We start from the raw sequence: 27,392 nt of genomic DNA on the forward strand, positions 1-27,392 counted from the left end.
TCCATAGGATATGCATATCCTAGCTAATAAAAGAGTAATATGCAAATTGACCATCACTCCAACACACAAGATGGCTGCCACAAGATGGCCAGCATGGAAGTGCAGTTGGGAGGGACCAGACCTGCAAGGGAGGGCAGTTGGGGGTGATCAGGCCAGCAGGGAAGGACAGTTAGGGCTGACCAGGCTGGCAGAGGAGGGAAGTTGGGGGCGACCAGGCCTGCAGGGAAGGGCAGTTGTGGGGGACCCAGGCCTGCAGGGGAGAGCCGTTGGGGGGGACCAGGCCTGCAGGGGAGGGCAGTTAGGGGTGACCAGGCCTGCAGGGAAGTGATTAAGGGAGCAGTTAGGCATCAATCAGGCTGGCAGGGGAGTGATTAAGGGGTGATCAGGCTGGCAGGCAGAAGTGGTTAGGGACAATCAGGAAGGCAGGCAGGCAAGCAGTTGGGATCCAGCAGTCCTGTATTGTGAGAGGGATGTCAGACTGCCCGTTGAGGCCTGATCCTACCAGGCCTAAACGGGCAGTCAGATATCCCTCGAGGAGTCCCAGATTGGAGAGGGTGCAGGCTGGGCTTAGGGACACACACACACACCCTGCACGAATTTCGTGCACCGGGCCTCTAGTAAGTATATAAGTTCTTTGGTTTATCTCTTTGGAAACTTAATTTTTATGCTACTTTGAGGAATGATTTATTTTTCCATATTGAAATAAATACAAGCCATTTGATGTGTTCACTTACTTTAATAACACTACATTTACCATGTTATCACCATGGAATGTAATTCAGGTTAGAATTTCACAAATGCAATAAAGCCTTCTGTAGTACACCAGAGTTTTTGTATAATGTCTTTCCAGAGCTTGCTCTTAAATCAGTCACCATTTCCATTATAGATAATTTGTTTAGTTTAACATTTATGATTCTTACAGAGAAAATGAACATACAGCAAATATTTAAAAACTTTTTCATTACCTATGTGTTAGCACTTAAAATACATATATCTATTTCAAGGTGACATTTAAAAATGATTCTAATATAACAGCAGCAAAAATATAATTCTGCAATTAGAAAAGAGCTAAACTGGGATCCATAATTATTTTACATTTACAAGTGTGACTCTAAAATAAATACTACCTTCTAGCAGCTGTTATCAGCATGTTAGGTTTGGTTTAAACACACACACGTTCAGTTGTGGGGGTTTGTAACATTATATGCCATGCACTGTTCTGAAAGGGTTCTTTAAGAGCCAGTCAGCCCTAAAAACTGAAGTCCTCATTCAGTCCAAAAGGCAGGCAGAATAAAGTCAAAGTAACTGGGGCAAATAGGATTCCTACATAACATCAAAAGCATGTGAGATTCTGCAGCAACTGGGAGTACTTCAGGATTGGCATGTTGTTCTTGCTTAGAACTAATTTCACCAGAAGAGTTTAACAAGGTGGACATTTTACCACATCAAGTGCATTTAAAATGACGTATTTCTTATGTGCTAACCTGACGCCCCTGAATGACCTAGCTAGTGAACTAGTCACTAGTAATTTAGTCACCTGGGAAATCAAGCCTGCAAAATAGGAAGTCAATATTCAATGTGTCATTGTCTGACCCTCTCAAATGATTTATTTTCAACATAAACATATAACCTCAATATGAGATGTCTAACTATAGCAAACACCACCAAGACCAAGACAGCATCTCTTCTTCTATGGTTTAGGTTTTGCCCAGAATTCCTTATACATGGAATAGCCCATACCTTAAAACAAAGAAAATAAAGAAAAAAGAATGCTGGTTAAGCATTTAAATATATATTTTTAATATTAAGAAAATTAAAAATGGCTCATAAAATAGCTAACAGTAGCATCTTTGCTAGCATGCAATCTTTATAAAGGGTACAAGACCCCCGGCTGCTTACATTCTTGCCTTCTTAAACAATTTATATTTCTAAAATTCTTTTTAATTTCCCAAGTAGCTTGAAGCTAGTATGACTAGCTTGGACTGTTCAATATTTATCTGGAAAGTTTAAAAGGCACTGCTCTTGCTACACAATACCAGATAAAGTCAATGAATCATAAAGCCAATAAAAGCATGTAATACCTACATTTAAAAAAATCTTTTTTATCTTCAACTCAATAAAACAGCAATCATAGGTCTTTTCCAGAAAATGGACTGCTTCCAACCCTATGCATGTCTAGGCTCTTCAGTGAAATTATAAACTCAGTGATGGACAGGATTGTCTTTCTTCCTTTATAACCTTAGTAAGTAGGTTTACAGTTGTGAGTACATTCTTGTATTATTTATTTATTTACATGTATTATCATAATTTTTTATTAAGCTAATTATATGTTTTTCTCCTTCATCCACTGTCAGTTGTACCTTATGATATGTTTGGCCAGATGAATTAAGACTCTCTACTATTTCATTATCTATAAGTTCTAATTTTCTTCTGGCCAGTTATTATTTATTAATGATTATATTATTTTCCATATGAACAACTATAAACCTACTTCCACCCCACCCTGTATCATACACAGTCAATTTATATCACTAATTGAACTATTTTAAATTAATCACTTTTCTAGGAAAATAAATACAAGTGATATCTGAAAACTGCTTCAAAGTTAGCTAAAAGTATGTACCTTGTTTTATTAACAAAGAAATTAATTAATGGGAAACCACAATTTGAAATTTCCTATAGGTACCTACCAAGAGTCATTGCAGCCACAACAAAACCTTGGGCTGCCACACGCATGTGGATCAGGTGAAGGGACATTTTAGTATCTCCCCTGTTCTTCAATTTATATAATCCATATGCAACGATTGCTCCAAAACCCGCCATTCCTGAGAAACAAATAGGCACAATTATGTTAGATACATGGGGACAGGGAACCAAGATGATTTCACCACCAATCAATGTACTTTCTACTATTGTATATTAAAACTAGTGGCCCAGTGCATGAAATTCGTGCACATTAAAGGGGAATTAATTAGAGGAAATATTTTAATATTGCTATTTGCCCTTTCTCTATAATAGAAGTGTCAGAGGTGAAAGAAAGTAAAATGTATATGAAAATCTCCCTCCTGTCAGAGTCTGGGGCGTTCCATGACCCAGAGTCAAGTCCCCGCCCACCTGTGCACGCCTCAAAATCTCGCGAGACCCAGACCTGGCTGGCCCCACCCCTGTCAAGCCCCGCTGGGCAGAGGGCACAGCCTCAGGTCCCCCTTCCCCACCACCTCCCACCGGCCCTGGTGCAATGACCATTTGCATATTAGCTCTTTATTTTATAGGATGCTTATGAGACCATTAATTAGCTAACATATATGTCATGTTTTTAATTCCCTCCACTCAGAATCAAAAATCCTGAGATGGTAGCAAAAAGTAACAGACTTATAAAGTTAAGATCTTCAAAATGTGGGCTTGTGAAGCCAGTAGATAAATTCATTTAAGAGAACCAGGGAAACTCTTCCTTTCTGACCTACTTCCCACTCTGAAGGGAATCAATTAATATAACAGAGACTGTAATAAACCATAATTATGAGTAGAACGGCTTTTTAAAAAAGCCTTGTGTGAGGGGAAAAGAAGACATATGTAATAATTTCAACAATAATAAAAAAACAAAAGATAAGCCTCTTGAGTCCTTCTAGCAAACCCCAGAGACTAAGGGAGTCCAGTCCCCAACACATTCACTGAAAGAAGAGTCAATAAAGCAAGAAGTCTAAATACACACAGAAGCATTTTTATAATGATAGTTATATCATGCCAATCGCAGCATATTTCAACCACACATGAAAAAACATTTGAAAATAATGCTTATGGATGTATTTGATGAATTGATCACACTTCAATTGTGTTACAGCATACAATAGATTATCAGAATGTCAAAGCCAAACTTACCAATAGGGACAAATGGTGCCTCTTTAGCTTTTCGGATAAATTTAGACCCCTGACCTTCATCATATGAAGCAAGAGAAACATCTGTGTTGGATGACATACTGATTGAAGAATCTTCCTGAAAGAGAATTTCCATGAGGTTCTGCAATTAAAAGCAACTAGAACATTAAGTGACTGGATGTACTTAAAATAATCCTAGTTTCCATAATCTGGTATCCATGAACTCTAAAAAACATTTCTCCATACACCAGTTCCTTTTAACACGTCACTGTTCATAACAGTGCATTTTTAAGTAACTTTTGTCAATTAAAATAGTAGCTATTAATTTTCTGACTATCTTCATCCTTTTTAAAAAATTTTATTTTCTTCATCCTTAATTCAACTTGACAACTTTAAATTAATCAAACCAAACTGTTACTCCTTATTGCCTCTTCAATATCATGGTGAAAATACTACTAAGCACTTTTAAGTGTAGTTGAGTGCATGCAGTCTTTATTGCTTTCAATTACAACTGGCTGACTTATTCCAACATGCTACCTGGCTTCAGTTCTCGCCTCTGAATAGTTTCCAACAGATTACACTAATCTTCATTATTGATGGTGGCTGTCTGTGGGGAAGGTTACAGTTATTCTGAATAGCCAAAATTTCTACTTGACTCATTGTTTACTTATTTTAAGGACAAAGCTTTTATTTTAATATTATTGCTAGAAATGTCTCCTTTTAAACATAACATGTTCAATCGAACTAATATTTTTATAACAGGGTTATAATTTTTAACAATATTGCAGCATAAAATCCAACTATATTTTTTTATTTTTTAATATATTTTATTGATTTTTTACAGAGAGGAAGGGGGAGGGATAGAGAGAGAGAAACATCGATGAGAGAGAAACATGGATCAGCTGCCTCCTGCACACTCCCTACTGGGTATGTGCCCTTGACCAGAATTGAACCTGGGACCCTTGAGTCCGCAGGCCGACGCTCTATCCACTGAGCCAAACCAGTTAGGGCCAAACTATATTCTTTTATAATGAAAGAATATCTCTCAAGCTTTAGCTGTCTTTCCTTACATACCTTATATTCCCTGGGCTTCTTAAAATTCTCTTTCTTTTATATTATTCTTTTAAATAATATCAAAAAAGGCAAGATATTGGCCTGATCATTATACAAATAAGGGGGCAGGAAAAAAGATTATTTTCAATTATCACAGGGACTAAAGGTTCCATTCTCCCATTTCAATCATCTTCCTTTACATAGGAAGCTAGCAGGCATTTCATCACAATGAGGTAACAAATTTAGTTTCACCTTAGTCACAGTAACTATGTATACACTTCCTTCTTCACCAATCTGATTTGAACTGCCTATAAACTTTACCCATAGATAAAATAAGGGAGTCAAACATAGTATGTATGTGCACAATCTCTGATTGGTGTCAATTACAATAAAGTCAAAAGTCAATTACCCATGTGAAATCTTACCTTCACTTCTGGGCGTTTCGTGTGCATTATACTCCCTCCCATACAATAGCCCTCATTCAACACTGCTCTTCAAGGACTGTTAGAGTGGCTAAGGCCCTCAAAGAAAACCCAACTCGAGAGATGAGGTTTGCCTACTTAGTTTGAAAAGTGAAATCATCCCTCCAAGCCCCCATCTCCACTGGCAAGAGTTGATTCCGTCATCTGACAGAAAAGACAACCTTAATCCAGAGGAGTTATGCAATATCACAGAGTAAGATGAAAGAACTCAGATTAGAACCAGACTTTCTTTTTTTGTACTCCATTATCTGCTAATTGACTAAACCCCTACTTACTGAGCTTTCTATTACTATATACAAGGTTCAACAAGCTCAAGGTTCACTATATTATCTGAAGAGATAACACACAGAAATGATTGATGGTTCAAAAATTAGATTTTAAAAAAAAGGACATGACAAGAATGTGATTACTTGTCAATAGCATAACAGAGACAATTAGACCTGAATTTAGAGTGTGATGTTTTTAGCTAAAGTGGTTTGGGAAGTTTCACAGAGAAATATTTGAAGATGGCCTTCAAGAAACTACATAAATGGACTAGATAAAAATTAAACATTGTATTTACTTTAGGCTACTATGTCTATTAGTTGCCATCATAACTAATCATGAACTTCTCAAATGCATAACTATTATCACAAATTCTCCTTCCACCTCCCCTGCAAAACCCACATGCTAATCACATTAAACATCTTAAAGAATAGATGATCTCTATACCTCCAAGCCTTTCAGAAGCTGACTCCTCTAACCTTTTGCACTCGGATGTCGAGTGTGACTCTAAACATTGTATTTACTTTAGGCTACTATGTCTATTAGTTGCCATCATAACTAATCATGAACTTCTCAAATGCATAACTATTATCACAAATTCTCCTTCCACCTCCCCTGCAAAACCCACATGCTAATCACATTAAACATCTTAAAGAATAGATGATCTCTATACCTCCAAGCCTTTCAGAAGCTGACTCCTCTAACCTTTTGCACTCGGATGTCCAGTGTGACTCGACATGGTTAGCATTAGAATAAAGGAATCGAGAAAAAAGCAAGCGAATGCAAAGGGCTAACACTTTTCCCTTTTCATCTCCTTCATAGCTGATTCCTCCCATTTTTCAGCTTATCTTAATTGACCTCTAGAAAGTCTTCTAAAGGTGTTTTGGTTATGCAGTCTCATAGAATGCTGTTTTCTCTATCGTAACCCTTTCTTATAAATGCCTATTTAACTGTTTCTTTTGCTAGAATCCTTGAAGTGAGGAGGCCACATCTGTCCTGCTTGTATCTACAAGTATTTCCATTGCCTGGCACAATGCTTTGCATGTAGTAAGTACACCACAAAATGTTGAATACATTTAAAGGTAATATTTCAACAATTAAAATTACTCTCAGGTTTAATCAGTTGGTAAGAAGAATGCTGAACCATATATACCTTAAGTATTTGTTTGTTTTTTAATTCTTACATTTTATCTACGAAAGGAAAAAAATGGTAACCTCAGTAGGTCTTGGCTTCTTGCAATCACAAGAGACAAAACTATTATATACCACAATCTACTTTTAAAATCTAGCACCTTTTTTTGCAGCTATAAAAGCATGTTTTCTTCCTTTGCTTTAATTATTCCTAAACTAAGAAGTCATTTGGAAATTGTCTTTAAAAGCAAGAAAGTAGGCCTGGCCGGCATGGCTCAGTGGTTGAGCATGGACCTATGAAACAGGAAGTCATGGTTTGATTCCATGGTTTGAGTCCCTGTCAGGGCACATGTTGGGGTTTGGGGCTTGATCCCCAGTGTAGGACATGCAGGAGGCAGCCAATCAATGATTCCCTCTCATCATTGATGTTTCTATCTCTCTCCCTCTCTCCCTTCTCTAAAATCAATAAAAATATATATTTTTTAAAAAGCAAGAAAGTAGGTAGTTTTTGCTCTCCATTCTCACATCTGGATCACTAATTGTCCACCAGGCAATGGAGCAAAAGCCTCCCTCTTCACTTCCCCCTTTGCCAATGGAGCAAAAGTCCCCCCCATCCTTTCAGGAGGGAGAGGGCTGAGGGCTGGCTGTCTCGGTCCTGTATATAAAAGAACAGAAGAAAATCCACCGATTTCCATTCCTCACCTATGATACAACTCTGAAGTTTGTATGGGTAGGATATTTTGCTTTAAGTGACTAGATAATCTGTCTGATCCAGGATACTTTGTGTGAACATTTCAGGATAATATTAAGAGAAACATTAAAAATCCAACACTTAAATTATATTTTATAGTGTCTGATAAATTCTGTTATAACACTCTCTGAATATAAGATTTTTATAACTCTTTCTAATTACCACCTAGAAGTTTCCCAAGAATTCATGATTTACAGCCACCTAAACTGAAAATGGCTAACATTTAAAGTACCAGGGTCAGTAACTATAAATCATATAATTTGAAAATAACAACTCATGATTAATTCATGTGAACAGCCTTATTTTACGGATGGAAAAGGGGTTAGGAAGGCTTATATATATTGCTCAACAACAGGAATGCATTTTTGGCAGGGTGGGACTAGAACCAAGCTCTCCTGACACATTATCCAGGGTGCTTGTGATTGACAATATATTGCCAAACCATCCTTCTTATGATGCTGGTAGATTTTTAATCTGGAAAAATATTAAAATCCATTCCATAACAGAAGCCTGCATCTCTTTCCGTGAATTGTAAAACAAATAAATAAAAAATATGTAAGTCATGCCTAACATTAAATGGAACCTTCTTCCCCAGCTTCTTATCTAACAATTTCAATTGTGATTTGAAAAGATTTATTTCCCACTAGCACCACGTCTAGATTTCCCTGATCGTTTCCTCATCCACACACAGCAACTGACACAGATTGCTCACAGAAAGTTAACAGGTGTGAAAAGGAGGCACTAGTAACCAGATATTCAAAGCCAGTTTAAAAACCACGCATTACTCTGTCCGTTGAGTAAGACACTACTACTACTGAAGACCTTTCCAAACACCACGGAAGATGAGCTGACCAGCATCAGGTGACGCAACAGCCTGACGGGTCCTCGCAGCTGCCATTCCGGACTCAAGAACTACCACCTAACAACAGTGATCTCGGATTTTTGATTTTGCATCGGTCACCTGTCAGCTGGTTGAAAAAAATGGCTGCCAAGGCCCCACCCTGAAGATCCTGACTCAAGATGAGGGTGAGGACCCAGGAGAAGCCCTCCCGCCCCGTCAAGTGACTGGTGCACACGGGAGCTCAGAGCAGCCCTGGCACACACGACCCAAACAGGTTCGTCATGCCGGGGCCCGGGACTTGGATCGCTCACAGCTTTCTTTTCATTCAAACCGGTCCTGCTCCGAAGTGCCTTTGGCAGGGATCATCACCGGGAGGGGGGAAGAGCTGCTTCCCACACCGCCAGGAGAGAAGGGCGAGTGACACTGCCGAAAATCATCTTGGCTGCTCCCTTCTAAGCCCAGGCTATGTTTTGTAATCTCCAACCGGAAGAGGTGTAAATTCCGTCTCAGATGCTTTAAACCGGGTTGGAGGCCTTGTCCCTCCCTAGGGCAGGCGAGGGTCTCGGAGGGTGGGAGGGCAGGCGAGGGTCGCGGAGGGTGGGGGGGAACACGGGGTCGGGGAGAGGACGAAGCGCGGACTAGAAGGTCGTGTGCTTTTACGCCCTTCTCTCAACCTTTTCACCTTCCTTGCCCTCTTTCTCCCTGTGACCTTGTCAGGACTCCATGGCCGAAGCGCTCGGCCTCGGCCTCCCGATCAGTCCTCACCCACCGCTCGGCCCCGCTCCGGCCCCAGCCCCTCCACGGGTCACTCATTACTGTCCCATCCGGGCGTCCTCCCTCCGGGCCACGATTCCCTGCACAAACGTTTGCCTCACCTCCGCGTGGGCTCCGTCTCTCCTCACCCGACGGGGCGTCAGGCCTTGTGTTTGGACTCCCCAAGCTCCCTGAACCACACGATCCGGCCTTGAGTCCCCAACTACACCTCGCCCCCATTACCCCAGGCCTCGCCCCACTCCCAGCCTCGCGGCCCCCAACCTTCTCAAGGTGCTCTCGGCACAGCCCAGCGCGGTCCCACTGCCTCCCGCCCCAAATCGGGCGTCCCCGCTCCCAGGACCCCTCCACATTTCACTTACCAAACCCAACGGGACCGCTCCAACTCTAGCCGGCTTCTGCCCCCGCCCGCGCGCGCCGTCGGGCCGGCTTCTCCACGTCCCGCCTACAGTCGGATCCAGCCAATCAGAAGGTCGGAAGCGGCCGGTGTGTGCGTGCGTTGTGCGCGGTGGGTGGGGCGGCCCGGAGCGGGTTCCCGATTGGCTGGGGCGCCGCAGGGGCGAAGTCCCCTGCTCTCGCGCGGGGATCTCGTCATAGGTGAGCGCTCCGGTGTGGGGTGTTCGCGGTGCTCCAGGGCCGGAGACTGCTGGCCGGAGGGTACTTCCGGTTACTCTCGCTCTTTCCCCCTAGGACAGGCGGGCCCCGTGTGTGCGGAGCCCGGACCGCCTGCAAGGTCAGTTTTATCTAAGCCGCATGGCCCGCGGTGTGAGAGATCAGGGGGTCCAAACCACAAGACCAGCGATTTGCTAGGCGAGGAAAGGTTTCCCCTAGGCCTAGGGGCGGGGTCCTTGTTTTCCCAGTTTTGCCCCTATTCCGGGGCTTTTTGCCCTGGTGAGTTTGTATACGTGGCCCATGGTCCTTGCTCAGCTCATGACTAATTGCCTACAACATGTATATCTATATCTATAAAAATCGATAATATCTATCTATAAATGTCAATATAGTCTCTTGATTCCCATCGTTTACACACTTCTGTAAAGAACCCCCCTCTCTGCTCCACTCACTGCCTTGGATATTGATTGCCTCTCTGCTTTCTCCCACTCTGTCTCTCCCAACAACGACTTAGGGCTGTTTTTACAGTCTGCTAATTCACTGAGAATGAGTGCCTCTTCTGGGAGGCACTGCCATACTCAATGGCACTGCAAATAGGCTTTTATTGACTGATCTCTGGGCTCTCCAAGTCATTTTGCCCTCATACTGAGTGCAAAGCACCATCTGCTTATCTTGATGGCTTAATGAATCGAGGGCTCGTAAAGGCAGCTGACATCTGAATTAGATCCAGTTACAGTAAACACAAAATAATGGATGGAAAAATCACTTTCATACCTCTGGGAGAAAAATGGATTATACAAAGAGACTCTTCACTCCAATTGGTGGCCCTGAGGGACTCCCTCTTATGCTGATGCTTTTGCCTAAGGACTGGAACCTGCCTGCCCTGTTCTGGGAAAACCAGAAAAGAAAGGTTTTTCTGCCTGACCCAAGTTCACTCTGAATCAGCAGTCAGGTGCTAGCCATCAGAGTCCGGCCACTTTGCTTTATAAGGGCCAGGAAAGGTTTTTAAATGATGAGTGTTAAGTAACCACTAAAAAAGTGAGCTAGTTTTGGGCCGATGTGGCTCCGTGATTGAGTATTGACCTATGAACCAGGAGGTCATGGTTCAATTCCCAGTCAGGACACATGCCCTTGTGGGCTCGATCCCCAGTAGGGGACGAGCAGGAAGCAGCAGACTTGCAGGAGGCCGCCAATCAATGATTCTCTCTCATCATTGATGTTTCTATCTCTCCCTCTCCCTTCCTCTCTGAAATCGATATATATATATACTTAAAAGCGAGCCTGTTGCCTGGCACAGTGTGGCCGATCAGAGAGAAATCACTGGCGCCGAGAGGTGTTAAGTGTACTGTCCAGATGGTAAATTCCCTAGAAACTGGATGGGCTGTTGCTTAAGGGCAGTTTACCAATAACTTAAAAAGATCACCTTTTGCTCATTTGCTTTTACATTTAGCTGGGATCTGGAATCCTTGTGACCCCTGGGCTGTAGTGAGTGAGCTGTCCACGGCCTCCCCTTACCTGCAAGTATCTTAAGCCAGAAGCAAGCAGAACCACATGCAGCTATCCAGACAGCCTGTTGTACACCAGCGCATGCTCAGTGCCTATCATTCTCTAGGCATACAGCTGTGCATTTGACATACTACAGTGTCACTGATCATTAGAAGAGCTCCATCAGGTCGATGTTACCATCCCCATTGTACACACAAGGAAACAGATTCAGCGTGGTTAAGTAACTTGGCTTGGGTTTCCATAGAGCAGGGATGGGGAAAGTCTAGCCCGCGGGCTGTACAAGACCCGCAAAATCATTTGGTCTGGCCCTGCCAGAAGGTATCAGGGGTGAGTTAATTAAATGTTTAACCAAATATAGCATGCTAGTGTTTAAGTTGATACTTTTTTCTTTAAAAACATATTTTTATTGATTTCAGAGAGGAAGGGAGAGAGAGAGAGAGAAACATCAATGATGAGAGAGAATTTAAGTTGATAATTTTGTATGGCCCGTGAATAATGTTATAAATATCCAAATGGTCCGGCTGGCATGGTTCAGTGGTTGAGCATCAACCTATGAAACCAGGAGGTCACGGTTCGATTTCTAGGTCACAGTTCAATTCCCTGTTAGGGTATGTGCCCGGGTTGCAGGCTCGATCCCCAGTATGGAACTTGCAGGAGGCAGCCTCTCAGTGATTTTTCTCTCATCATTGATATTTCTATCTCTCTCGCCCTCTCCCTTCCTCTCTTAAATCAACAAAAATATATTTTTAAAATAGTGGCATTATCAAACACTGCAAAAATGTGGAGAAATGATCGATCATACATTAGTGGTGGGAATGTAAAATGGTACAGCCACTCTACAGAACAGGTTGGCTGTTTTTTTCTTGTCCCAGTCAGAATACTATTGGGCAAAGCATTCCCAGGAGAGAGGAGTATCAAGCCATCTCATACTGGCCAATTAGAGAAGGGACAGAGGAGATCTCCCGTCTGTCCCTTAAGCAGGGTGGAAGTGTGGGTGAGTTTTGGATGGAGAGAAGAGGAAAAGAGATAACGGTCAGTAAGAGGGCCACAGAGTTTGGAATATGAAAAATACACTTTTTGATCAATGCAGAGTACATATTGAGAAGACTGTAAACCTGGGCTTTGGTAGAGGCAAGGCACAGGAAAATTGCTGCCCATATGTCCACATAGGTGTGTCAGACTTCTTAGGGTTTTCAAACAGGAAGATTAGCTCAATAGGTGCAAACAAATCTTTGTACTCTAGGCAGTAGCCCTATTGAGTTGATGACTAAGGCAATCCACCTATGTGATTTGCCAGGTCAGGGGAGAAAATGGGAGTGGTGGGCCAGGAATGATGGGTAGTTCTGGGTGGGCCAGTGTGAGTCACCTTCTCCAGGGTTAATACCAGGAGATCAGGCCAAGGGCTTATGCTGCTCGTTTTCTTCACCTTTTCCCAAATTCTAGTTTTGTCAGTTCTCTCATCCTCTGACTTTTCTGATAGGACCCTGGAGTTGAAATAGCTCCAACTTGATAGATAGGGACCCTGCCGTCCAGAGAGAAGGGACTTGCCCTTATTCCTACAGCATGCTGATTTCAGAGTTGGATTAGAAGGGCCTCTTGGCTACCAACCCCTTGCACTCACTCTGTCCTCTACCAACAAGGCTTTCCTCTTTGAGTCTTCTCCCCATTGTACCAACTAAGAGGCAAAAGGGACACAGAATGGGACATGGCAGAAACTTGAAGGGGTTGTCTCTCAACTGTAACGTATGGAGAGGCAGGAGAAGTTTTGGGGCAGAGGTTTGTCTTCCATGACCCTATTCTCAAGAGAAAGCCAGTTTTAGATCACATTTTTTATTTTATTTTTAAAAAATATATTTTATTGATTTTTTTACAAAGAGGAAGGGAGAGGGATAGAGAGTTAGAAACATTGATGAGAGAGAAACATTGATCAGCTGCCTCCTGCACACCCCCTACTGGGGATATGCCCGCAACCAAGATACATGCCCTTGACTGGAATCGAACCTGGGACCCTTCAGTCCGCAGGCCAGTGCTCTATCCACTGAGCCAAACCAGTTAGGACTAGGTCACATTTTTAAAATGTAAACTCTGAACTAACAAATTCTGTGACCCTTTCATAGATCTCTTAATATTTTATTAAACAAATACTGGGACCTCTTTAAATGTTTTCTAGCACCCCTTTTTAAGTAGCTTTTTGAAGTTTGTTTACTTACAGCTAGGTCTGTATTTCTCTCCCCTGATGAATGTGATGAGGACTGAATGTCTCAATGACTCCCCTCTGATGACCACAAGGCCATCATGGAGGGAGGCTTAGGTTGTATCCATGTATCAAAGGAATTGTGTAATTTCCACATATAAAGCGTTGGAGGTGTTGATCTCTGACCTCTGGCCGATAAGCACTCTCTACTTTTACAATGCAGTCCCTACAAGTACAACATCTTGCCTTTATTTTTTAAAATATTTTTATTGATTTCAGGAGGGAGAGAGAGATAGAAACATCAATGATGAGAGAGAATCATTGATTGGCTGCCTTCTGCACGCCCCACACTGGGGACCAAGACCACAACCTGGGCATGTGCCCTAACTGGGCATCTGACTGTGACCTCCTATTTCATAGGTCGACACTCAACCACAGAGCCACATGAGCCGTTCCAAAATGTTGCTTTTAAATTTTGTCTGTATCTCCCCTCCCCCAACAATTTGACATAGTCAAGATATGGAGCAACCAGACTCCCAGAAGAGCAGAGATGTAATGTAGGATGAATTGATAAGTGCCCACCTGGTGAGATCCCTTAATGTCTTCCTTTTGTGTCCTCCACCCTTGCCTTGCCTGCCTGGTGATGCCATATCTAAGTTCTGCCCCTGGGCTGGTTTTCTTTTCAGAAAGTCTTTTTTGCTTCAGGCAAGCATCATAAACTAAACCTGCTTAACTGTCTGGCCTCTCTTGTACCCCTTCCTTCTCAGACCCCTCAAAATCAGATGTACTCTAGTTCTCTTTAGACTGGATAAATGTTCCATGGATGTTCCTGTCTGGGTCAGGAAAGGAACTCCAACTTCCCCTGAGTCAGTTAATTTTAAACATTTTGGTTCTACTTCTGTATAATTTAGGATTGGTGTACCAGAGAGAACCAAAAACTCCGGAGATTGATCCTGGGACCATAATTTCCTAAAATGTTCAAGGAAGAAAAAAGGAAACCCTCATCATGGCCACACTGAGTCAGAGATCTATGAGAAAGTGAGGCCTAAAAAGTAAAAGGCTAAATCCTTAATTGCCACCCAGGAGAAGTTGGAAAACCTCATTAAGTATGTTGGTAAAATTCTTTTGGGGAAGTTTTTTATGTTCCTGTAAAAAAAACAAACAAAAAAAAACCCTGATAGCAAAAATCAAGCCTTCAACCTTTAAGAGGGGGTGTGCCCAGTTGTCACTGAATACCTCCTTATTCCAAATCCACCCTTCATTACTTTTCTTGTGATATTAGAACATTTCTTCATTGCCAGCAGGCTCAATGTTGTCAGTAGGGGGTGCTAGAGGGCAAATTTCATCCATGTGAGCAGGTGGTGTCCAACCCTCTAGCCTCTGCCTACTAAGAACCCCAGTTGCTTGCCAGGCAAGGCCCATAGTATTCTGCCTGCCAGCCTCAGCTTCTGACTGTGTACCAGCTCCAGGTCAGATGACCCAGTGAACTCTGTCATCCAGTGGCGGCAATCACACCCTCCAAAGAGACCTGTGTCCCAGCGTTAGGGAGGGGCTCCCTCCTATCCCAAGTTATTTCCTTCTTTCAGGGGGTATTCTTTAGAGTTGGCTTTTATTTCCTCATAGTAGTTCCCTTTAAATAGTTACTAATTCTTTATATTAAACTTTCCTTTTTTAAACCATTGTGGTTACGGTCTCCTCACTGTCCTTTCATGGGCCATGATGCTGAAAAGGCAGCACTTCTCAATTCGGACTAGTCACATTTCAAGAGCTCAATGGCCATGTATGACTAGTGGCTATTGTGTGGGACAGTGCAGCTCTAAATCATGGCTTGACACATACTTAATGGGAGTGACACTTTGGAGTATAGTTTAAAAAAAAAAGAAATTGCATAAAAAATATTGGACTTAATTCTGTAGCTTTATTGATCATATTAATACTAGAGACCTGGTGCACGAATTCGTGCATGGATGGGGTCCCTCAGGGTGGCCTGCGGGGATTGAGCCAAAACCCACAGTCCACCGCCTGCAGCTCCCGCTCATCCTGGCCCCACTGTACCTGCCACGGGCTCGTACCCAATCAGTTCCCATTGGGAGAGGCTTGTACCACTGCAGCAGCGCTCGCCAGCCGTGAGGCCTGTGTCTGGCGCCCTCCCGAGGGGAGTGGCCTACGGGATTGGCTGAAACTGGCTCTCCGACATCCCCTGAGGGGTCCTGAATTGTGAGAGGGCGCAGGCCAGGCCAAGGGACCCCACCAGTGCACAATTGGGGCAGGGGAGGAATCACAAGAGGGCTTCAGGGCGTGTCTGACCCATCTTGCTCAGTCTCGATCAGCTGGACCCCATCAGCAAGTTAACCTACAGGTCAGAGTGTCTGCCCCCTGGTGGTCAGTGCATGTCATAGTGAGCGGTTGAGCAGCCTTAGCATATCATTAGCATATTATGCTTTGATTGGTTGAACAGTAGACCGGTCACTGGGTGACTGGACACTTAGCATATTAGGTTTTTATTATATAGGATACTAATATTGTATTTTTTCAACCATTTTCTTGTATTAGATACAAATGAACATAGTCATGATTATGTGTATTATTTTAGGAATCAAGATTTTCAGTATAAAAGAAAAGTCCAATCACAGAATCAATAATTTAAGTAGGAATGCTGGGCATTACTATTTGACCTTGTTACTCAATCTTATTTTCTTATTGTTGATATTCACCTGTGCATTGATATCTTGAAGAATAAACAAACTGTTAAAAATAGCAATTAGGAGACATTTTCTGACTTAAAGGGAATATTAATAGAATGAGTCTATAAATTCTGACCTTGAGTCAGATGAAACCATGTGAAATATTCAAAATTCAATTGGATCTAATTTTAAAGATCCTTAGGAGTTGCGGTGTACCTAGTTCTATGAATATTAAAGAATGTACAATTCCATCAGTTCTTCATATCATAAATGCAAAAGACACTATGGCCCTGGCTGGTTTGGCTCAGTGGATAGAGTGTTGACCTGCAGGGTCCTGGGTTCAATTCCAGTCAAGGGCACATGCAGGAGGCAGCCGATCAATGATTCTCTCTCATCATTGATGTTTCTTTCTCTCTCTCCCTCTCCCTTCCTTTCTGAAATCAATACAAATATTGAGATTTTTTTTTAAAAAAAGACACTATGGAACATGAAGTTCAAGGGTCTTGAGAAATTTACATAATTTTACTTTTTTATGTGAAAATATTTACGTATCTTAACATATGTACATTTATAAATCTTGATTTCAAAACTCAATCAGGTAATCAACTTGACTAGGAGCTGCAGACTTTTAAGGAGAAAAAATATGTAACACAAAACTTGAACCCAAGGAAGTAGTCTAGGTGGTCACTCCCCTATTTATGTTTTTAGGTATAAATTTTTGTACTAACTTTTTTCTAGAGTATTTTGAAGCAAATCCCAGATACCATATCTTTTCCCCAGTTAATACCACCTGGATGTTAGGGAGTCATTAACATAATTATATAGAGCGTTTAGTGTTGCCCATGGGGTCTCCAGCAAGGTTCTCAGCTTCCCAGCCCACTTAGCTGCCAGCAGATAGCTCCAGTTCACTGGTGTGATAATGCCTTCTTTAGGTGCAGAAGCATCTGTTAACCTGGTAAGCTTTAGGATAAAGCATAGAAATCTTTAAGAGAGGACACCCCGCCCAACCGGCGTGGCTCAGTGATTGAAGTCGACCTATGAATCAGGAAGTCACGGTTCCATTCCCAGTCAGGGCATATGCCCGGGTTGCGGGATCATTCCCCAGTGGAGGTCGTGCAGGAGGCAGCCAATCAGTGATTCTCTCTCATCATCGATGTTTCTATCTCTCTCTTCCTCTCCCTTTACTCTCTGAAATCAATAAAAATATATTTTTTAAAAAGAAGAGACTCATTAATATTCATATTATTTTTGTTAAGAAAGTGGCTTTTCATATTCAATGTGTTTTTTTTTTTTTTATTTGCCACGGGAGTGTGGGTTTGGTCTGGTAGAATGATAGTTTTGTAACTGATTTGAAATATTTGATCAATATAGGTTATTTTATTTTAAGGTGAAATTTTACTAAATTGTTCTTAATATTGAAACATCTAAGAGACCTTTAGATTCCTAATATTGCCAAAAGAACGCCCAGCCTAAGAAAAAGTCTTATAAGAATTAATTTGAGCCAAACGGATGACAATTGCCAGGAAGCAAAATCTCAATGGATCGAGAACATGCTCTGGAGAATGACAGTTTTACAGCTTATTTTGTGCATTAGAATCAAAGAAGACATACGGAGAGTTTAACAAGAAATCCATTGGTGGCAGGTTAGGGAAGCGGGTGAAAGCAACGCAGGGCAATCTCAGCGGTTGGATAAAAAGTAAAATGGAGAGACACATACTTCTTTTACATCGCTGGGCACAGAATGGTTCACATGGAGATGGTATGTGGGCACCCAGGATAACATTGAGGGGTTGGTGCTTTGGTGGGAGGTTGTGCCCTGAGGAAAAGGAGATTACTCTGACATTCCAAAGGTATGTTATCACTGAGGCCAAGGGCTTTGGAGGTCTCTATGAATTGTCTCCTGACTTACCTTGTGTGCTACTGGTTTTGATGTAATTGTGGCTTGTCACCTTGTATCTTCCAGGGATGGTCTAGAGCCCCACAGAGTCATGGCGATGGTCAAAGGAACATCATAGGGGTCTTTCCATCTGGGTTCTTCTTTGAAATTGCTTGTCATGGACCTTGTATCCTGCTGGAACCTGTGTGTTGTATGTCGTCTAGGATGGTCTGGGCTGCAAAGGAATCCAGGATGTAAGTGAGTGCTTGACAGTGAGAAAGTAACAGATAAGTAAGAAAACTCATGGTTGAAGTGACACTAGTGGAGTCCCAGCTAGAATGATGTTGATGTGGCCTGAATTCCAACATCTGGTGGATGGTGGGATTGCAGCATCAATTAGTGTTCATCTTGATCCTTTGAAAGGTTTTAGGCTGCGTAAAACTTGCTTAGTGCCATAGTGTTGCTTCTAGCTCACCAGAGCTTTGGAGGTTGGAATAATGTGTGGTTTGTAACTTATACACATGTTGAAAAAGTTTTTCCAGAAAATGAGAACATTAGTCTGAGTTTAGATGTGAGCCTATCTTTTCCTGGGGAAGAATGCATTTTTTGGAGTTTTTCTGTGATAGCATCTGCCTTCCAGTAGGGGTCGCTGTAGACTACCTAGACTGAAAAAGCATAACAACTCAGACCCAATGGATGGCTCCTAGTGTCCGGACCATATCTTATAGGGTGCTTCCCCGCTACCCCACTTACCAGTGGCAGAAGAAAGGCAGTGCACACAATGAAAAACTAATAAATAGGAAAACCCGGGGGCATGCCTCGCATGTTTTATTCTATCATGCTCCTTCCTCCAATTGTGCACTAAGATGCCAGATCTGATGAGCAGGGGAAGGAAGGAGGGACCTGGAAACCGTGGGTTGCCCATTTTAGTGGAAGTTATAAATAGATAGGACAAGATAGCAAGCTGTTAGTGTTCAGGCAGCCTTTTCTATACAGCGACCCCATTTTGTTATTGTCCTACACTGGGAAATGACGGGTCTAGGGGTTGGAACAGGGAGGGTACTCATAAATATTTACACGCTGGACTGCTTCCTCTCAAGCATTTCTCTTTACATACGTCAATTGCTTTAACGTACTAGACAGAGCTTTCCCAGGCAGAAAGTCATGCTTATAAATCCAGTACACTAAACTCCTGTACTCTGAACAAAATAGAATTTGAGAAGCATTCCTGAGGTCAGGCTATTTGAGTGGAGGGATGGTCAATATAGGGAAACATCAATTAACATTTCAAAAATGCCTTCCTCCCCCTCCCCCCCCCCCCCCCCCCCCGTCCATTACCAGGGCAATGTGACCACTGTCTCTTACACAGATGTTCCCTCTACTTTTTGCCTTTTGTGTTCATCATAGCTTATGTAACAGAGGAGGGGAAGTTGCCATTTAACTTTTTAAGTATATATATATATATATATATGTATATATTTTTTTTTTAGAAATATATTTTTTTATTGTTTTCAGAGAGGAAGGGAGAGGGAGAGATAGAAACATCAAAGATGAGAAACATCAATGATGAGAGAGAATCATGGATCGGCTGCCTCCTGCATGCCCCCTACTGGGGATCAAGCCTGCAATTCCAGCATGTGCCCTGACTGGAATCAAACTGTGACCTCCTGTTTCATAGGTCAACGCTCAAGTACTGAGCCACACCAGCAGGGCAAGGGTTGCCATTTTAAACAAGGTTAGGGTTCTTAACTTGGGGATCAGTGACAGAGTTCAGGGAATGCTGAATTTGGATAGGAAGAAAATGTACATTTTTATTTTCATTGGCAAAATTGGCATCTCCTTCGATTATGAATGTAGGCAACAAAAGACAGCAGTATTAGCAGGACCTTGTCACAGGTACCTTGAAATATCATTCACACTCATTATTGTCATGGTAGCTGTAAGGTCTGTCACTAGATCTTCTACATGTGTTAATAATGGAATGCATGTATTACTATATCATAAATGTGTTTAAAAATAACTATTTCAGAATACATTTTAAACTTTTGGTTTTAAAATTCCCTTAAGATAACTGCAGACCTGCATTTATGGAAAAGAATACAGAGAGGTCCTATGTACCTTTACCCCGGTTTCCCCCAATGGTATCATCTTGTGAAACTGTAGCACATCACCACATCAGGACACTCACATGGGCACAATCCATGGGGCACCTGCAGGTCTCACCAGTTGGACATGCACTCGTTGGTGTACATATGTGCGTGTGTATTTAGTTTGATACAGTTTTGTCACGTGTAGATTTGTGTGATCACCAGGACAGTTCCATCACCGCAAGGATCCCTCATGCAATCACCCTTTTATAGCCAGGCACTCCCCTCTTCGCCCTCCCTCAACCCTGCCATTAACTAATCTGTTCTCCATATCTGTAATTTTGTGGTTTCAAGAATGTCATATCACGGAATCTGTGACCTTTTGAGGTCTACATACTTCCAAAAGTATGTAACCTTTTGAGATTGGCTGTTTTTCATTCTGTATACTTCCCTGGAGGGCCGTCCAAATTCTTGGGTAAATAACGGTTTGTTCCTTTTGTCCTCGAGTAGCGTTCCATGGTAGGCATGTACTCAGCTTGTTCAGTCATTTGCTCACTGAAGGACATTTGGGTTATTTCCAGTTCTGGACTATAATTTTTTAAAAAAACATATTTTGTTTTATGGGTTAAAAACATTATTCTGAGATGGAATCCAGGGCTTTGCTACACCTCCCAAGGGACCCATTGGCACAAAAATGTAGTTGTAAAGGGGAGAAATCTGTATCTCCACCTTGTTCCCTTCTATCCAGAGGAGCTGGGTGGGAAGAGGGACAGGGAAGGGCAGTGTTTCAGAGCCTTGGCCAGGTCTTCTGGGCGAGACCTGGGGCAGATGGTCTGACATCGCAGCCACATCACTGAGCTGACCCTGACCGTGATGAGGGGAGTGGGTGGGGAGGAGAGGCAGAGGATGAGGACGGACAGAGGAAGAACGAGAGAGGCCCAGGCACACAGAAACCTGAAACCCCACCATTGTCCCCAACCTTAGGAATATCTGTCACACTCACCAATGAGTCATGTGAGTGCTTTTCAGGAGACAAAGTAGTGACCATGCTGAGTCCCACACCTGGAGCTGCAGGGTCAGGGGACAGCTGTGGGGGGTGAGCTGTGAGTGGGTGGAGAATTCCAGGAAGCAAATCCTAAGAACTAGAGGTGATTGTGATAGCATCAGCTCCTGGGAATTGTAGCGGGGTGATTCCCTGCCAGAGGGAAGCCCATCCCATTCTGTGATCTCAGCTGACACTGAACGAAATTTAACTTATTAACTGTCTCTGGAGGAGTCAGGACGCATGCTGTGATGGCCACAGAGCGAGCATTGCAGCCCCCTAAGAACAGCCCCCTGACTGAGAGGTTTCAGGTGGAATTTGTGCTGTCTCCTGCTTGTTATGCCCAGCCCTATCTGGTACATGGCGGCCTTGATAGAAGTCTAGTGGCCACGTGTCAAGAAATGCCAGTAGTTAGGAGGAAAAGGCAAGAGCTAGGGCAGTGGTGAGCAAGAGTCTGCAGGAGGAGACCGTAAGTGGTTAAAGTAAGCCAGCCACCCTTGTACCACCGACGAAGAATGAAGGGATCTGGGCGTCGACCCCACTCACCTCCACAAGAAGAGCAGCAGCGACCAGGCAGTCTGTGCCTCCTGGTGCGTGAACAGCTCTACCCACGGAGCATCAAACCTGAATCTGATCAAACTCGCAGCTTCCATGAAACAGAGTGTAGAGAGGCGTGTTAAACACGCCGAGGGTGTGTTCAGCACACCCAGGCTGAGGGGAACTTTACATGCAGGGGGACCAACCAGTTTCTTCAGTAAGTTGTGAGGAAAAGCAAAAAGATGGAGGTGAGAGGAAAACTATAGAGTTGTACAGGTTTTAAAAAAATACAGCCGCCACTCACAAGGTATGGACCTCATTTGGATCCCGATTCAAACAAACAAAATTAAGGAAAAAATTGATGAGGCCATTGACTGGCTATTTGATGATATTAAGGAGTTAGTGTTCACTTTTTTAGGTGTGACCATGGTCAAAGTTAATGTCATTTAAAGGCACATACTCAGATATTTACAGATTACATGCTATGATACCTGGTATTTGCTTCAAAACAATATAGAAAGTGGTAGGTGGATGGAAGTGTAGGCAAAAAGATGGGTCACTAGTTGATACTGTTGAAGCGGATGATGGATGCAGAGGGGTTCGTTATACTGTTCTGGCACTTTGAGGGTATATGTTTGATATACCCTCAAATGCAATAAGCAACTTAATAAAACTACAAAACTTGTCTGGTGAGGAGAGGGAAACATCTGGATTTGGAAGGGAAGTGCAGTCAACCAACTGGCTGGGGGTCGAGGGTAGGAGTGGGGGAGTCAGGCTACCTGGGCCCTGGGCAGACCCTGGGAGAGGGCCTCCCGGATGGACAGATGGGGTGGGAAGGTGAAGGAGTGTCAGGCGAGGTTTCCAGTTCTAGATTGTTGATTGGCAGTAGACGTTTCAGTTTCAAAGACTTTGAAAGTATTGAAAAGAAAATAATACGAGGAATGAAATTGGCTGCAGCAAGCGGGAAGCTCAGCCTGTCCACGCCTCCCACTCACTCCCAGGCTCAGCTGTGAACACTGCCAATGAGTCATAAACAGCCAGTGAAACCAGTGAGCCACTGAGCAATAATGAGTGAGAGATCATTGTGCATACACCAGAAAGACAGTTTGCAAACTGGGAGCACACAAGCCAAAGCATGGGATGGAGCTCCGGGTGTGTTGTTATAAAGCAGCTTATATAGTGAGAAGGCAGTGACTCTTTATTCTTCACAGCAACTGGTTGTAATACTAGAATTTTCTTAGATGGTAGGGAATTGATCCGTGGTTACCTCTTTCTATCTTGGGAAACAGCTCAAGTTTTGCTCATGATTTTTCAGAGGTATGACCAAGGTCAAGTTAATCTTACAAAATAAGCTAAATTAACTTTGCTTGTAGGATTCAATTGGTTCTGTCTACTGATAGAGTTTTCAAGGCTGATTCTTTTTTTTTTTTTTTTAACAGCAGCAGCTTCCAAAGCTCTCCATAATGTTGTCTTCTTTGCTTGGTTCCTAAGGGCATGGCCAGCTGCTGCTGTTTGCCATCCCAGATGTCTGGCTGGCTGGGCATCCTGGTTTCCAGTCATTTGCTCCCAGGAGCAGACAGCAGTCCTCGTGAGAAAGGTTCCAGAGCCAACAACAACAGAGTGGCAGAGCTGATGGAGAATGGATATCATCAAGCCCAACCCAATGTCACGGCTCTGCAGACAGGGAAACAGCCCCAGGAAGTGGGGTGGCTGGTGGGGGCAACACAGAAAGAGGAAATGGAAGAGGTGAGATGAGCAACATTTGCTTCCTGTTGTGCCGTCAATGGAGCATGGTGGGAAGAGGAGTGGGCCTGAGATTCTGGCACATCTATTCAGAGTGAGTAAACACAGGCACTGGCAGAGCTTGTGAACTGGAGGGCACGTCTGTGGTTCAGCAACTCCAATGTGAAGAACTTAGAGGTGAACCACACTGACCCTCTGGTGGGCTCAGCCCAGATGGGGTGACCTTTGCCCAAGGAAGATAGAAATGGAGAGAAAGAGGCAGAGTGAGATCGGACGGGAGCCAAACTGGGGCTGTTCCATCAAAAAGCCAGTTTGTCGAGTGCTGGCTCGGCCAAGGTAGCCCACTATTTCCTGCTCTCTGTGGGTAGTGCCAGGTCCTCTGCGTGCAGACGGACAAGGCTTCTGACCCTGACCAGGACGAAGTTGCGCTCTTGTAGGGAGACAAATTGCCCCTGAGCTCATTCCTATACTGACGTGGGAAGCTCAGAGCAGGGCATCAGGGAGGCCTAGAAAGATTTCTGGGGCGGGGAGGCGGGGGGGGAGGGCAGTGGAGTACAGGACGGATGAGGCTGCAGGAAAGGTTCACAGATTCAGTCAGTGCTGCCTAAAGAGAGAAGCAGGTGTTTTGAAAATGTGATGCCACTTCTCACTGCCATAGTCCCTGTGTGCAACATGTGTGTGTCAGGAGCATGTCAGCGTGGTGAAGATGTTAAAGTCACTGTTCTGAAGTTGAAGCAACCTCGTGCCCTGTGCACCTTGGGTGCCTGGCTTCAGAGGCTGGGTCCATTCCCTTCCAGGGCAAACAGTCCTTGTACATCTTTCCTTTTTAAAATACTTTTTCAATTGCATTCAATATTATATTAGTTTCACATGTACAGTATAGTGGTTAGATATTTATATAACTTACAAAATGATCCCCCCTGAGTCTAGTACCCCTGATACCATATATAGTTGTTATAATATTATTGACTATATTCCCTATGCTGTACTTTACATCCCTGTGACTATTTTATAACTGCCAGTTTGTACTTCTCAATCCCTTCACCTTTTTCACCCAGCCCCCAACACCCCTCCCACCTGGCAACCATTAGTTTTTTTTTGTATCTCTGAGTTTATTTCTGTTTTGTTTGTTCATTTATTTTGTTTTTTAGATTCCATATGTAAATGATATCATAGGGTATTTGTCTTCCTCTGTCTGACTTATTTCACTTAGCATAAATACCCTCTAGGTTCATCCATGATGTTGCAAATGGTAAAATTTTATTATTATTTTTAAAAATATATTTTATTGATTTTTTACAGCGAGGAAGGGAGAGGGATAGAGAGTTAGAAACATCAATGAGAGAGAAACATGAGAGAGAAACATAGATCAGCTGCCTCCTGCACACCCCCCACTGGGGATGTGCCCGCAACAAAGGTACATGCCCTTGACCGGAATCGAACCTGGGACCCCTCAGTCCGCAGGCAGACGCTCCATCCACTGAGCCAAACCGGTTTCAGCAAAATTTTATTATTTTTTAAGGCCAGGTAATATTCTATTGTATATAGGTACCACATCTTCTTTATCCAATCATATATCAGTGGTCTTGTTTTCTTATTCATTCAGCTACCCCATTTCTTTTGTATGGAGCATTTAATATATTTACATTTAAAGTAATAATTGATAGGTATATAGTTATTACAATTTTATTATTCATATTTTTATCCTCCTCCTCCTCCTCCCCCTTTCTCCTTCCTAAAGAAGCTCCTTTAACCTTTATCATTTCTTGTAATACTGGTTTGGTGATGATGAAGTCCTTTTTTTTTTTTTGAGAGGGAGGAAGCAGGAGAGAGAGCTTGAGAAACATCGGTGTATTGGTTGCCTCTCATATGCGCCCTGACCTGGATCAAACCCATAACCTAGGTATGTACCCTGACTGGGGAATTGAACCCACAACTTTTGGTGTACGGGACAATGCTCCAACCAACTGAGCCACACTGTCCAGAGCTTGTCTAGGGAGCTCTTTATTTTTCCTTCAATTTTAAATGATAGCTTTGCTGGGTAGAGTAATCTTGGTTGTAGGTCCTTCTTTTTCATCACTTTGAATAGCTTATGCCAATCCCTCTGGCCTGCAAAGTTTCTGTTGAGAAATCAGCTGACAGTCCTATGGGATCTCCCTTGTAGGTAACTAACTGCTTTTCTCTCACTGCTTGTAGGATTCTCTGTTTGTCTTTTACCTTTGGAATTTTAGTTATGATGTGTCTTGGTATGGGCTTCTTTGGGCTCATCTTGTTTGGGACTCTGTGTTTCCTGGACATGTAAGTCTATTTCTTTCAAAAGGTTAGGGAAGTTTTCAGTCATTATTTTTTCAAATAGGTTCCAATCCTTTGCGCTCTCTCTCTTCTCCCTCTGGTACCCCTATGATGTGAATGTTGGTATGCTTGATGTTGTCCCAGAGGCCCCTTAAACTATCCTACTTTGTTCTTGTTGTTGGATTATTTTTTCTTTTGGCTGTTCTGATTGGGTACTCTCCACTTCCTTGCCTTCCAAGTTGCTGATTCAGTCCTCTGCTTCTTCTATCCTGCTATTGATTCCCTCTGATGTATTCTTCAGTTTCAGTTATTGTGTTCTTTATTTCTGACAGGTTCTTTTTTATATTTTCTACCTCCATTTTTATGTTTCCTGCCCTGTTGAAGTTCTCACTGAGTTTATCTATTCTTCCCCTAAGTTAATTGCAACATTATGACCAGTGTTTTGAACTCTTATCTCTAGCAGATTGCTAGCCATGACTACAGCAGATGAGCTGTTGTGTGTGGGCTGACCCCATGGGATGGGATTCACTATTGCAGGGCTCTGGTGCCTGCTGAGTTCACCCTTTTGGTGTGTTGTTTGTGGAGCTAATCAGGTGGTACTCTGGTGTGGTCTGAAGCTGGTCACCAGGTGTGTTGGTTCTGGGCCTTTTGGGAGGTCTCCAGTGCATTCCCAGGGCAGCTACTGCCTGTACCCAGTCCAGAGCCACCTGGTAGGACCTACAAAATGATCTGTGGTTGGTAGTTGCCTGTGCTGGGCTTGGAGATGCCGAGGAGAGGCTCAGCTGTGGACCAAGGCCAGCTGCCATTAGTGACGGGTTGGGGGCTGCTTGACTGACTCCCCCTAACAAAACAAGATATCCTGATTCTTAACTGACAGGTGGAACCAGTCCATCCTATCTCCACCCCTCCTCCCAGTGTCCGTGGGGCTTCTTTTTTATATCCTTAGTTATAAGAGTTTTCTGTTCAGCTCCTCTTCAGGTGGTTCTCAAGGGTGGTTATTCTATAATTTAGTTGTAATTTTGATGTCGTCATGGGAGTAGGTGAGCACAGCGTACGTATTCCTCCATCTTCCTTGTACATCTTACAGACAGCAAAGACCTCAAGCTCCCCTCCACTGTGACTAGTTTCTCTTGCTGCTGTGCACTGGGCTATCTCTGCTTTTTAAAAACTCCTCGCCAAGCATATGTTTATTAATTTAATTTAATTTTTAAAAGAAATTACCTGTATTTTTTTTTTTTAATTTTTATTGCTTTCAGAGAGGAAGGGAGAGGGAGAAAGAGATAGAAACATCAGTGATGAGAATCATTGATTGACTGCCTCCCCCATGGCCCACACTAGGGATCGAGCCCGAAACCTGGGCATATGCCCTGACTGGGAATTGCACCATGACCTCCTAGTTCATAGGTTGACGTTCAACCACTGAGCCACACTGGCTGGGCATGTTTATTAATTTTAGAGAGAGAGGTGTTTGATGAGCCCTGGCTGCAAATTCAGCTTGAGAGAGGGAGAGAGGGGTAAGAGGAGAAAGAAACATTGATGTGAGAAAGAGAGATCGATGGGTTGCCTCCTGTACACGTCCCAACCAGGGATCGAATCCTCAACCTAGGTATGTGCCCTGGCCTGATAACGAATCTGCAACCTTTTGATGTA

General features: G+C 43.1%; 1 protein-coding gene and 1 long non-coding RNA gene across 4 annotated transcripts; one reads left to right on the top strand and one right to left on the bottom strand.

Annotated features, from left to right (window-relative positions):
- Positions 1 to 716: 716 nt before the first annotated feature.
- HIGD1A (HIG1 hypoxia inducible domain family member 1A) lies at positions 717 to 9,607 on the bottom strand. 3 transcript variants are annotated; one of them, XM_054729680.1, is made up of 5 exons: positions 9,532 to 9,605; positions 9,274 to 9,342; positions 3,880 to 3,994; positions 2,691 to 2,825; positions 717 to 1,740 (listed from the first exon to the last, which is right to left on the bottom strand). In XM_054729680.1, exons 3-5 carry the CDS (start codon positions 3,974 to 3,976, stop codon positions 1,691 to 1,693), a joined length of 282 nt encoding a protein of 93 aa, XP_054585655.1. In that variant the 5' UTR covers positions 3,977 to 3,994; positions 9,274 to 9,342; positions 9,532 to 9,605; the 3' UTR covers positions 717 to 1,690. The 3 variants fall into 3 exon arrangements, with proteins under 3 accessions (XP_054585655.1, XP_054585654.1, XP_027990697.2); XM_054729679.1 differs by lacking the exon at positions 9,274 to 9,342 and adding an exon at positions 8,710 to 8,942 and having other exon boundaries at positions 9,532 to 9,592; XM_028134896.2 differs by lacking the exon at positions 9,274 to 9,342 and having other exon boundaries at positions 9,532 to 9,607.
- Positions 9,608 to 9,669: 62 nt separating this feature from the next.
- On the top strand, positions 9,670 to 23,468 carry LOC114228543 (uncharacterized). Its single transcript, XR_003614696.2, has 3 exons — positions 9,670 to 9,902; positions 18,129 to 18,295; positions 23,199 to 23,468. It is a non-coding gene; the product is annotated as an uncharacterized LOC114228543 (long non-coding RNA).
- The last annotated feature ends 3,924 nt before the right edge of the window (positions 23,469 to 27,392 follow it).

This window comes from Eptesicus fuscus, chromosome 18, assembly GCF_027574615.1.
Source record: "Eptesicus fuscus isolate TK198812 chromosome 18, DD_ASM_mEF_20220401, whole genome shotgun sequence".
Classification (NCBI taxonomy): Eukaryota; Metazoa; Chordata; class Mammalia; order Chiroptera; family Vespertilionidae; genus Eptesicus; species Eptesicus fuscus.